The sequence below is a fragment of the Artemia sp. Qi Xiang Cuo genome, chromosome 18 (genome assembly GCF_049724085.1).
Source record: "Artemia sp. Qi Xiang Cuo chromosome 18, ASM4972408v1, whole genome shotgun sequence".
NCBI classification, from domain to species: Eukaryota; Metazoa; Arthropoda; class Branchiopoda; order Anostraca; family Artemiidae; genus Artemia; species Artemia sp. Qi Xiang Cuo.
The window spans coordinates 4,955,233-4,968,778 of NC_142811.1; the positions used below are offsets into that span (position 1 = coordinate 4,955,233).

At 35.4% G+C, this 13,546-nt stretch overlaps 1 protein-coding gene across 3 annotated transcripts in view; it reads left to right on the forward strand.

Annotated features, from left to right (window-relative positions):
* The window catches only part of jbug (filamin-type immunoglobulin domains fbug), a 367,002-nt gene that overhangs the window by 330,855 nt on the left and 22,601 nt on the right, over positions 1-13,546 (forward strand). For all 3 annotated transcript variants that reach the window (XM_089104337.1, XM_089104338.1, XM_089104339.1), the window contains 5 exons: positions 1,037-1,219; positions 1,892-2,028; positions 4,651-4,783; positions 9,439-9,579; positions 13,101-13,412. In XM_089104337.1, the coding sequence (XP_088960463.1) occupies positions 1,037-1,219; positions 1,892-2,028; positions 4,651-4,783; positions 9,439-9,579; positions 13,101-13,412 (906 nt within the window). The remainder of the gene's footprint in view (positions 1-1,036; positions 1,220-1,891; positions 2,029-4,650; positions 4,784-9,438; positions 9,580-13,100; positions 13,413-13,546) is intronic.

Genomic DNA, 13,546 nt, shown 5'->3' on the forward strand with positions numbered 1-13,546 from the left:
ATGAAGTGCCTCTGAGAAAAAAAATAATAAAACATGGGAGCCGTATGGCCTTTACTATAGGCAACGCTACAGCGTTGCCTCTGATTTCTGTTCGTCTTGGACTTCATTTATCTATTGAAGCTGATTTGTGGTAGTTTTATGCTTGGTACATTATTGGATTCTGTTTTTGCTCATTTTTGGCTTATTGGAGTTCTTTACTATTTTTTGAAAAACTTATTTTGTGGAACAAATGTTTTTAATAAAAGCCGATATTTTATTAAGAGGTTATTGTAATGCGTAACCTATTTTATCAGTCTTATTTGAATTTCTTTGGAGAAATGATATAGAGGTTTCTTATGAGCTTTAGAGGTTTTTAATTAAGGCTCTTTTTGAGCCTCAAAGGTTTTGGAGGCTAAATGACGTTAGTGGTTTTTGTATGTTTTATCACCGTCTTTTAACTATGAGTTGGGTTTATAGCTTTTGTTTATTTTTATCGTCTACACCTAGGACGGCAATTTAATATATTTTTGAGATTTTTTTTTTGTATTAAATATTGTATTTTTTAGCCATCAATAGGGGCCAAATGAAAACTAGGTTTTCGAAATGGGGCGTGAGGAAGTCATAGGGAAGATTTAAATGAAATTGGAAACCATGGGACGGAATAAAGAGTGAAACTTTGAATATATTGGGATGGAGGCGGAGTATGTTCAAACGTCTTGGGGTTGCAGTGAGTTTTTAGTGTTTATCTGTCAAGGTCTTAAGCCCTTTCTTCATTTGGCTTTTTCATGCCAACCTGGCCATATGGTCTCTAAATGGGAAACCAATCAGGGTACGCAATTTAGGAGAAGGGTATGTCCGCAAACCCTCTAAGGTGTGTATTTATTGGTCCTCGGTACTGACGGCACTTCCCCAACTCCCCCTGAAAAATACATGGTTTTGGTTTGAAGTATTTTGCATTTCTTGGAATTACTTCCTTTTTTTGTACAATGGCAATGCAGGGTTGTCAAATGCTAGTTCCTCAGTTCAATTACTTTTGACTAATTCACAATTATTTTAGTTGACAGATCAAAATCATGGTACGCAGACACAGAAGTTGTAGTCTCAGATCCTATTGGTAAAGAATTACTACTAGACTTTAATGAAACTGAAAAAGATGAACTAGTTTGCGTCACGGAATATGCTCCTTACGTAGCTGGGAGGTACAAATTCCACATAGCCCATGGAGGAGAAGAAATTAAAGGTAACAAGTCATTTTGAGCTACTCGTTCAGTTTTTGGTTATACTTAAGGAGCTAGGACCATTTGAAGGAAGCCCTAAAAAAAAAAATTCGGAAAACTACTTTTAAATAACCATAAATGTTTACCGATCTCATATCTAAAGGTACTTTGCTCCACTTTACCAATACCCTCCCCCTGATGGGTAAATATACTACCCACTATATATATTCCCACTATATTTTACAATACCAAACGGTTGTAACTTCCGATTATCTGTATCTTATCATTTGTGGTTTAAAACTATTCAGTATAATAAAACAAAGTGGTAATGTTTATAGTAGACACAAGGCCGTAGCCAGAATTTTTTAGGAGGGATGTATTTTTTGGGGAGGTGGGTTACAAAAAAACTTTGGTTACAAAAAGCTGAAAGAACCATCTTTTTTAAATTCTTTATACATAGGGGCAGCTATTGTGATTTAGTTACCAATTCAGGTAACTAAATCGTAATATCAAGTAATATTTAATATCAGGTAATATCAGATGACTCAGGTAATATTTACTCGTAAGGAGAGGAAGTTGGTAGCTCGTACCCAATCTCGATCACTCATTCTTAACAAACTAGAAAATAAAACTTTTTCCCAGCTCCTGAGAATTTTTCGATAGATAATTAATTCTAAATAGATACTTATTTTTAGGATCTCCATTTGTATTGAATGTCGAAGAAGAAGGAACTGTCAAAGTGAGTGGAGATGGAATTCAAGTGGCAGTATTTGGTAAAGAAGCCAGGTTTACCATTGAGGCAAGTGGCTTATCTGGTGAACCATCTGTAACGGTAAGTTGTTTGAGAAACTTAACAGCTATATCTAAATGGTAGTATTGTAAATATTCAATATAAATTTTTTTAAAACCTTAATATAGCACATGGAAAGGTTCAAAAATTTAGATACTTGGCCACTATTGTTTCGCGGCCATCATAGATCTATTGCCTAAACATATATCAGATAATATAGAAAATGTAGTGTAATACGCAGCCAGGTAATCAGACATGGCGTATCCGATGATAAAAGGGAAGTATGCCTAGTAACTGGTTTCGCCTGCTGCTTAGGGCCTGCTAGGGAAGCTTTAAGGCCTTAAACGCTTTTGGGAAATTTCTGTTTTTTGATGAAGATGCAAAAAAATGTGTGTTTCAAAATTTCAATGAAAATACAAAACGGCATTTTTTGGTTTCCAGGGGGTATTTCTCCTCCCGCCTTGCCTGCCTCCAATTGGTGCCCATTTAGGAAACCTTTGCTATGTATATGGAATACAAAGCACGAGGAGTTCACCAAAACCATGCTGTCTCTTGTCTATTATAAACTAATACCTCAACGGCACATATATTGAAAAAAGAAGAGGCTTTATCATATTCCTTTTACATAAAGGTTTTATTTTATTCATTCACAGAAAACCATGAAGCCATGGAAAGTTTTGGACTTTGTTTGACTATGTAGGATTATGACTATCTGAATTTTGACTATTTGACTATTTTAGGATTTATTCAAATATGGAATAAATCCTACAACTCAAACTCCTATTTGTGTATTAAACACTCACTAATATTTTCTTTTGATCATGGTTAGAAAGGTATTAATTAACTAATCTGCGAAGTACTTTTTTTGTTCTGATTTTTGCTTCATGTTTGAGAAAAACACAAAAAAAAATTATTTATAAAAAATAGTGTGACACAGAATTTCCGTTCTTTCTACTGACTTTTTATTATTTCTGACTAAACAACATTCTCAGTTTGAGAAGGTCACATTATTATTTTTTTCCCCCAGAGGCACTTCATATGGAAGGGTTCGTCTTAGAAACTTAAAAGGGGGCTAATTCGATTGGAAATCGAGAGTTCTAGTGCCCTTTTTAAGGTTCAAGAGTGATTAGAAGGCAACTAACACCGCTTCCACGCCCATTAGTTCCCCAAACACATCCAATCAAAATTTTTAGATAGCCATTCTGTTCTACGTAGTTGATTTCCATATAGAAATTATGTTTTTGAGGAGGACACTCCCCCACAGCCCTCAGGGCAAGAGTTGTAAGCTTTTCCCTGGGAGCATATAAGCTTTTTATAGAAAACTTTGTCGCAGAAACTTCAAAAATGGCTCATTCGATTGGAAATTTAAAGGGCTAGTGTCCGTTTTAATAGTTGGAAATGATTGGAGGGCAACTAACCCCCCTCTCACGCCCACCATTTCCCCAAACACATCCAATCAAAATTTTGAGATAGCCATTTTGTTCAACGTTTTTGAATATTCATATTTGAGAAAAACACAAAGAAAATCACTTATAAAAAATAGTGTGACTCAGAATTTCCGATCTTTATACTGGCTGTTATTATTTCTGACTAATTCTCAGTTTGAGAAGGTCACATTATAAATAGAAATAGATGATATATTATGTCAATTACAAGCGTGAAGTTTGATGGGATAATAAATTGGTAATTTGATCGCAAGCAATGATTTTGATATTTTATACAGTCCCCAGGACGTTGGGAGTCGTGACAGTGGTAAATTTGAAAGGTAAGAGGCTGGATGTTGAAAGCTCCGCTTACCCATTTGTTGTGTCTTTTAACAACCCGAAGTTTTCTATCTGAACAGACCAAACAATATTTTTTTCTGAGAATACAACAACAGTGTTGATTCATATACATACCACAAGAGGTTGTGAATTTGGTCGATTTTAAAGAGTTGAATATACTGTTTAATGGCTAAGACACATTTTTCAGATGAAGCATGACAGATTGCGAAAGATTATTCTTTTCGGGCAACCCTCTCGGGCTAAACGGAAAGTAGGTCGTCCATGGGGAGAATGTCGTAAATAATGACTTGGGGGGAAACGGTAACTTCCAGGGAGGGTGTAAAGAGGGAGGCTTTGAATAGATTACGATAGAGGAGGAGCATGCATAGCTGCGTTGTCCTCGAGCGACTTGATACTGCGATAGCTGTTAGTAGTAGTAGTAGTAGAGGTTGAATACTGAAATTAATCGGTACGTATTTCCCTGAAGTTTGTAAATAACATTATAATTTTGTAGGTTAAAGGCCAAATAGTATTTCTGTTTATAGCAAAAGACAACAATTGGCAAATAATACTTAGTCAAATACATGCCTCAGGAGGTTGAGAATTTGGTAGGTTGGGATGATTGGAGATTATGATCCTGTGTTCGTATATTATTAAAACTTTAAACTCTTACTTGGCATAAAACAACAAACTTATAGACAATACTTCCTCTGGAGGTTTGGGATCATGAAGCTAGGTACTAATAACCCTGTCTGCGTAGTTGTATGAAGGTTGAAGGATGTACTAATAACCCTGTGTACATGGTTGGAGGTTGATAATCCTGCGTACGTATCTGCTTAAGTTTATCAATGAAAATTGTTTTCTTTTTTTTTATTATTTGTTTTTAATTATTTATTTTTAGGTGGACGGGCCAGACAGTGTCTCTACTTGTAGCGTGAAGCAGCAAGGTGAAAAAAAATTCCTAGTCAAATATGTTCCTCAGGAGGTTGGCATTTTCAATGTTCGTGTCTATTGGAATGGAAAAGAAGTGATTGGTAATATCAACATCGATTAAATTACTGATATTTAGTTTTCTTTTCTATAGGGTATAACCAAAGGAAATCAAACTGAATGAGATCACTTAAAACTGGAAAAGAAAAAAGAACCATTTAAATTTTGCTTCTGAGCAGCTCAAATCCAATCAAAATTTGTTGTTGTTTTTTTTTCAAATTTTTATTTCAGGTCGTCAGTAATGGTTTGTAAAAAAAAAAAAAAAAAAAAGTGTAGAGTACCGCATGGTTTGATTCAGTGAACTACCTCATTGAAATGTCTTGCTGAAATGTTCTACCAATTTAAAAACATTAAAATATTCTACGAAATTAAAATACTGTACCAATAAAATCTACCTTTTTTTATGTGACTTTAAGCAAGGAAAGTTTTTTATAATACTTTTTGAATATAATTGACTAGCAATCTCACTGATAAAAACTTTTTTTCAATAAAATAAAACGTTCAAAGTAAAAGTGGTTTTGTTCCATATTCAAAAGGTTGAGCTAGCTTTGACCAAACTAACTATCGTCTTCTGTCCTTTGTTGTTTTACGAGTAATTCAGTGATATTTTCAAAACCTTAGATTTGACTAATAAAACCACCAATTTCAATCTTTCTCTAAGATTAGTGATCATTTAAAAACTATTAACAAAGTGACATATTGAAACCTCGAGATATCGGATTTGACACTCAGACGCGTCAAATCTAGGATACGGCCTTATGGCGTAACAGCGACATTATGTGTTTGAGCATGGAAAGACGTGGAGGAAAATACAAATTGCAAAACGCGTGACTCTGGCTGAACTGATGAAAACACAAATCTGGCTGAGGAAAACACGAATTGCAAAACACTTGAATCTGGCTCTCTGGTTTGCGGTTCTCTGGCTGAGCTGATGGAAACACAACTCTGGCTGAGGAAAACACAAATTCCAAAACACTTGACTCTGGCTCTCTGGTTTGTGGCTCTCTGGCTGAATTGATGAAAATGAGGTTGTATTCTCAAACATACTTCTACTACTAACAACTTACTCTAGCACCAAGGTGCTTCAGGCCAACACAGCTACGTGCGCTCCTCCTCCATCCCAATCTATTGAAAGCCTCCCTCTTTACAAATAGTAAACATGGATAACTCATGCTTCAGCTTGAGGCTAGGTGAGTTCGTATCTAAATAATATTAAATAAAAAAAACAAGTTTTTTTTAACTGAAAGTAAGGAGCGACATTAAAACTTAAAACGAACAGAAATTATTCCGTATATGAAAGGGGCTGTCCCCTCCTCAACGCCTCGCTCTTTACGCTAAAGTTTTTTATTGTTTTAAAAAGTAGAGATGTGAGAAAGTCAAACTTTAGCGTAAAGAGTTTGGCGTTCAGGAAGCCCTTTCATATACAGACTAATTTCTGTTCGTTTTGAGTTTTAATGTCACTCTTTATTTTCATTTAAAAAAACTTGTTTTTTTAATTTAATTTTTGAACGTTTTTGAATAAAGGCAGGTTTTGATCTTGGCTCACAGTACATGAATAATTAACAAGGGCGGATCCTGGATTTTTTTCCGGGGGGGGGGTTTACTAACTTTTGACTCAGTTTTTGACTAATTTTACTGATTTTTACCTAGGTTTTACTAATTGTCGACTTATTTTCGACTCGGTCGAAAATTGGGGGGGGGGTTCAAACCGGGTGACCCCCCCCTCCCCCTGGATACGGCCTTGATAATTAAAAAAAAAATTTTGTATTAATTTACTTTTATTTGGTTAAATGGCTTTCTCGAAACTTGTTTCATTTTGTTTACGAACGTTTTTATTAGTAATAAATATACGTAACTTACGAATTAACTTACGTAACGAACTTCCATATTCATATATTTTTAATACGTATATTAGGGGGTTCGCCCCCTAGTCAATACCTTGCTCTTTAAGCGAAAGTTCAAATTTTGTTCCAATTCTTTAAAAATGACCGCTTAATCACAAAGGCCGTTAATTAGAATAAATAGCTCTTATGAAAGTATTAAAAAATCTTTGGCTTAAAGAGTGACGTATTGACTATGGGGTGAACCCAATCATATATGTAATATTTTCTGTTCGTTGAAAGTTTTGTTGCTGCTGTTGCAGTTGAAAAACTTGTTTTTTTATATTTAATTTCTAATCTTTTTTTTAAATAATGCTGGGAAGTCCGGCGTTCCCTTCATAGCAATGTCCCTTCCCCCATGAAAACTTCCTTCATGGAAAAATCCTCCTACATAACCCCCCACCCCAGGCACGTACGCAGGAATGTGTTTGGGGGGGGGCAAATCCTTCAAACCCATTATTCTGTGAGAAAAATCAGAAAATTATGGGAAAATGAAAAAAAATCGTGAGATTTCGGGGGGGGCCCGGGTCCGGAGCCCCCCCCTGCGTACGTCCCTTTCCGACCCCCCCCCCCCCACTACCAGTAAAAATCTACCCTGAAAACGTCTGTACTGTATACTTCCCAATAACCAATACTATATGTTAACATTGGGTAAATTTCATAACTTTCAGCCCTCCTCCCGGGAACTTCGGGGGATTAAGTCATCCTTAAAGACATACTTATATTATCTTCGAACATGCTGAACAAAATGGCTATCTAAAAATTTTGATCAGGTGACTTTGGGAAAACAAGGAGCGTGGGAGGGGGCCTAGTTGCCCTCCATTTTTTTTGGTCACTTACAAAGGGCACTGGAATTTTTAATTTCCATTCTAATGAGCCCTCCCACGATATTTTAGGACCACTGGGTCGAAACGATCACCCCTCGGGAAAAAAATAAATAAAACTAAACTCGCACCCGGGATATTTATTCTGGTAAAAAATACAAAATTCCACGTTTTTGTAGATAGGAGCTTGAAACCTTTAAAGTAGGGTTCTCTGATACGCGGAATATGATGGCGTGATTTTCATTAAGGTTCTATAACTGTTATGGGGTCTTTCCCCCTTTTTTCGAAAATCACCCAAACTATCTCAGGCGCATAAATATTTATAAGAAGGGTTAAACTTTACGAAACTCGTCTATTTGAAATCAAAATTAAAATCCGATTCTTTTGATGTATCTATTTGTATCAGAATACCGTTTTCTAGAGTTTTGGTTACCATTGAGCCGGGTCCCAATAACCAATACTATATGTTAACATTGGGTAAAGTTCATAACTTTCAGCCCTCCTCCTGGGGGCTTCGAGGGATTAAGTCATCCTAAAAGACCTAGTTATTATATTTTTCGACCATGCTGAATAAAATGGCTATCTCAAAATTTTTATCGATGACTTAGGGGAAAAAATGAGCGTGGGAGGGGGCCTAGTTGCCCTCCATTTTTTATCACTTGAAAAGGGCACAAGAACTTTTAATTTCCGTCCAAATGAGCCCTCCCACGATATTCTAGAGCCACTGAGTCAATACGATCACCCCTGGGAAAAAAAAAAAAAAAAAAAATAACAACCCAACCGTGATCTTTATTATGGAAAAAAATGGAAAATTCCCCATTTTTGTAGATAGGAGTTTGAAAACTCAACGGTAGGGTTCTCTGATACGCTGAATACCATGGTGTGTAGTTCATTAAGGTTCTGTAATTTTTTAGGGGTCTATTCCCCTTTTTCCGAAAATCAGCCAAATTTTCTCAGGCCCTTAACTTTTGATAAGTAACATTAAACTTGATGAAACTTATATATTTGAAATCAGAATTAAAATCTGATTCTTTTGATGTATCTATTGGTATCAAAATTCTGTTTTTTAGAGTTTCGGTTACCATTGAGCCGGGTCGCTCCTTACTTACAGTTCGTCACCACGAACTGTTTGAAAAATAAAACGGCAGTGCAGTTTTTTATCATTCTAAATTATTCATTCTTTTTCAAAGAGTTTTTATGCATATTCTAGAGTTAATTAGGTGCTTTAATGTGCGTATTTGAAAATTCTTGAGGTCTCAGCCCTAGGGGCCTCGTTTTTTGTCATTTTGGAGCATTACTATAGTTATAAAATACCCTCATGAGCTTATGAAATTAAGATTTAGTTGTGGATTTTATGCTAAATTTGAAAAAAAAAAGTCCACCGATGTTCATTTATTGGCTTCTGAACGGATCGATTCTTGAGAATTGATCTTGTTAGTTCAGTTTTTGGAAGTCTAGTTCACGCAAGTCTTTTTCCAACATAGCTTCGTACTCGTCGAAGATCCTTGGTTTAGGGGGAAAGGGTGTCAGAGAACGTTCACTAGTGAAGGGGTCAAAATATGGTAAATCAAAATATGGTAAAGTATATTTTAAATAACTATATTTCAAATATTATGTGGGGTTATATGGGTTGTTCTCTTCTATTTTTGTTTCTTCTATCTTTTGTGTCTTCTATCTTCTATCTTCTATTCTTTGTGGAAGTTATTCTGTTAAAGATTCTGTGCAGATAAGAAAATTGAGTCTAATATTTTCTTTTGGAGTAAACATCGATTCTTTCAAAGAAAATCCACGAATTTTTATATCTCAACTATTTCTAATTATTTTTTTCTTATGAAAATTACTGTATTTTATTATTATTTACCCCTGATATCCCTTGTTCGCCTTTTTACAACGGTATCACCTTTTGAATTGATACCCTTGATCAGTCTGACCCTTTGTCCAACCCTGTTGTTCCTATTTTACATTTATTTGATTTTCATTTTAATACTTTTTCAGGGTCTCCATTTCATCCTAAGGTGGTTGACCCTTCTCAAATTAGAGTTATTGGGGAATTAGAAACCAATGCCAAAGGGAATGTAGTTCTTCGAACAGGTGAAGAAATTAAAATTAGTTTTGATGCTGCTGATGCTGGTCCAGGTAATTCTTCTTCTTATGTTCTTTTGAGACACTTGTGAGTTTGCTTACTCATTAGGAACTTTCCGCTAAAGGCGACTCACAACTCACATCTTGTATTTTTAATGGACTTTTGGGCAAAAGGGCATTTTTAATTGTCTTTTTGCCTCACAGTTTTCGATTAACGGTAAAATACTTGTGAGTTTGCTTACTCATTAGGAGCTTCCGCTAAAGGCGACTCACAACTCACATCTTGTATTTTTAATGGACTTTTGGGCAAAAGGGCATTTTTAATGGACTTTTGGGCAAAAGGGCATTTTTAATTGTCTTTTTGCCTCACAGTTTTCGATTAACGGTAAAATACTTGTGAGTTTGCTTACTCATTAGGAACTTTCCGCTAAAGGCGACTCACAAATTCCACCCTCTCCATATCTGGTAAGAAAGGTGAGTTTCCGCCCTCACACAAGTTTTAAGGAACACAAGTTTAAGGCGACTCACAAATTCCACACAAGTTTAAACACACAAGTTTAAGGCGACTCACAAATTCCACCCTCTCCATATCTGGTAAGAAAGGTGAGTTTCCGCCCTCACACAAGTTTTTAGGAGCATAGCTGAAATTATAAAGCACATCCACCAGAAAGTTACTCTTACTAGAGACACTGAGGGAAACACAGGAGAAAACACTGCCGCAATCTAAAGTTTTTCTTAATTTTTGGCAAACTTTTATTTAAATAAACAAAGGAAAAGTGTCATTATTTTTAAGTGCTCCTTCTATCCGGGTTGCAGTGGTAGCTAGCAACCTAGTAAGAGTAGATCACGTCCAATACTGAGAAATATAATAACCCATAACTCTTCAAAATAGATTCAGATCAAAACAAGAAGTACATTATTAGAACCGCCTTGTGGCGCCATGTTGTGGTTGAGTTCAACGCACTCTGTGGCAACGATCGATCAAGTTCAGAGGCTTTAAAAGGCAAATTAAAATGACAATCACTTGATAGAGGATCTTCAGCAAATAATATTACGTACGATCACGTGAAGGGCATGAAAATTACTATATTATTCATTTCAGTCATTTTGCTATAAAAAACGCGTATAAGTACACTAGTTAATGCAAATATAAAATCAGTGGAGGATCCAGAGGGGGGGCGAGGGAGGCGCCCCCCTAGCGTAGTCTAAAGTAGTGTAATTTACTTAATTAACTCAAGTTTGCGTTAATTAAACTTGCTCCTAACGCAAGTTTATCGGGTCAACCTATTTTGCCCCCCCCCCCTAAAAAAAAATCCTGAATCCCTCCCTTTATAAAATACAGCAGCAGCCTAAGATCGAAGAAAAGAAACTGATTTATTTAACAGGTTTTTGAATTTTTGCGTTTTATAGAACTCCTTCAGCTTTTATGTATCTATGTGGCAAAAAAGCTAGGGCCACATCTCCTGGGCTGTAATGAAAGAAAGGTTAGATTTTTTCTCTAGAAAACAAATTCAAAAACCTGTTAAATAAATCAGTTTCCTTTCTTCGGTGTTAGGCTGCAGCTGTATTTTATAAAGGGACGGATCCAGGATTTTTTTTTAGGGGGGGGGGGGGCAAAATAAGTTGATCCGAAAAATAGGAGGGGGGTGCAAAATTGGTTGATCCGATAAACTTGCGTCAGGATCAAGTCTAATTAACGGAAACTTGAGGTAATTAAGTAAATTACACTACTTTAGATTATGCTAGGGGGGCACCCCCTCGCCCCCCTGGATCCGCCACTGATTTTATATTTGCATTAACTAGTGTACTTATACGCGTTTTTTATAGCAAAATGACTGAAATGAATAATATAATAATTTTCATGCCCTTCACGTGATCGTATGTAATATGATTTGCTGAAGATCCTCTATCAAGTGATTGTCATTTTAATTTGCCTTTTAAAGCCTCTGAACTTGATCGATCGTTGCCACAGAGTGTGTCGAACTCGAATCCTTCAGTGCCAAAAGAGTCCTCTTCAATCTAATATGGTAAGTTTTAATTTAAATATACTATTCAGTTTGCGGTGTCTTAAGACATAATAATATGTGAGATTTTTAATAAAAATTTAATAGCAATGGAAAAATTTAATAGTAAAGAAGGTGATTTAGGAGTGGTAACTATTTCTGCCGTTCACCTTAAAAATAATAGTATGTAACCAAGAGAAAGCTGTGGTGATTTTGAAAAAAAAAACATATAATCCCAAGAAATTGGTGTCTGATTCAAATTAATTTATATAAAAAAGCGTTTTTTAGGGTATTTTCATTGAAAAACAAAAAAAATTTCCCCCCCCCTTAAATATGTTACCAAACTCTCATTTAAAACTCTGTCACTAATTCTAATTTTTCATTTTTCAAGGATCCTGATCCTTGTATTTTGCAACCTGCGACCTAGGAAAAACTTCATAGCCTAGAAAAAGATATTTACCATTATACTGTTCACTTGATAAGGTTACTCTTCTCCATTATTGTTATTTTAAGTTTTTTCTTTTTATTTTTTTTCATTGGCGTTTATTTATATTTTCATAATCTGCGTTGAGGATAGCTCAACTAAGGTCTCAGCCAAAAAAAAAAAATGCACTTTTCTTTTTATTCATTGGCTGTGAATTATCTCGTTTTTCCACGTATTGTCAGGCTTAGCCAGCGTGGTCTCAGAATTTGTTTATGATTGAAGCTTGGTCGCATATGTCCAATCTTTGCCCCGCTTTGTCAACTTTGGTTCTATTCATTACAAGAAATATACAGGAAATAAAACTCAGAAATCATGGAATCAATCATAAAATTAAGAGATCAAGAAATCAGTCATAAAATTCAGAAAATCAAGAAATCTGAAACAAATTCACTTTTTATAGATTCTTTCAGAGAGAAAATATGGGAAGGGTATTTCCTTCGAGATTGATTTGAAAGACTCCTCCCCCCCCCCTTCATTCAAACATACTTTTCAAAAAGTCTGCAGTAAACGTTCTTAAAGATGCAAAGACAGGTAAAATGAAATCTGATTGCAGGAATTTGTTAAATGGAAATTTGAACAACCATATATGTTTTAGAAAACTTAGGCATTCAATTTTTAGTAAATAAGGCCTCCGTGTTCAGTTATTCATTTTTTGGTAGAAGTAGATGGCGATTAAATAAAAAGAAACGTGGGTGAAAATTAAGCAAAAATTAAGCGAAAAACAAATGGCACCAACCAGTTTAAGAAGGTGGGGCTTTCCTTTGAAAGTGGAGTTGTCTTTGGGAATCAGCTGATTTTTAATTTTCAAAATTTTACACACGAAAGGTGTTATCAGGTTTAACTAGTTTTGATTATCTATTTTCAAGGGCCAACGTGGTAACATCGATGAAAATATGATGCTGCCCTAATAAGTACGTAACCTTGAAACAAACAAAAGAAAATTTTGGAAATCACGGTTCTCAGGTATGACTAGACCTTAAATTTGTCCAGGAGAAAAAAAAAATTGTGTCTTTTTTAGCCTACTTCAAGGACTTTATTATTCATTATGATAGTTGGTAAGTGTTTTTGAGGGGTTTTACTTTTTCTAGGAAAACTGTCTGCAAAAGTTTTTGGTCCAATCCACGAGGCTCATACAACTGTTGAACAATCATTACCAAATAGGGCAAAACTACGTTTCTTACCTCAGGAAGAAGGACCTCACAAGATCTCTTTATTTTGGCAAGGATTCCCCATATCAATTAGTCCTATTAGTGCTTTGGCTATTAAACTCAGTGAAGAACTCGAAGAAAAAACACCATCACCTGAGCACGTGAGAGTTATTTTGACAGGAAAAGGACTTGCTAGTGCCATCTGTGGGGAAACCTCAGAGTTTGTCATAGATGGCTCCCTTGCAGGAAGAGGTACTAGAAGTCTATTTGTATTGGATCCAGTGAAAATAAAGCTGCCTTTTTTAATTGTTTGGAAATTCAAGAATTCAAATACCTTATAATTTTAAAATCTAATAATTTTGATAGTAAATTAATATTAGATGCAA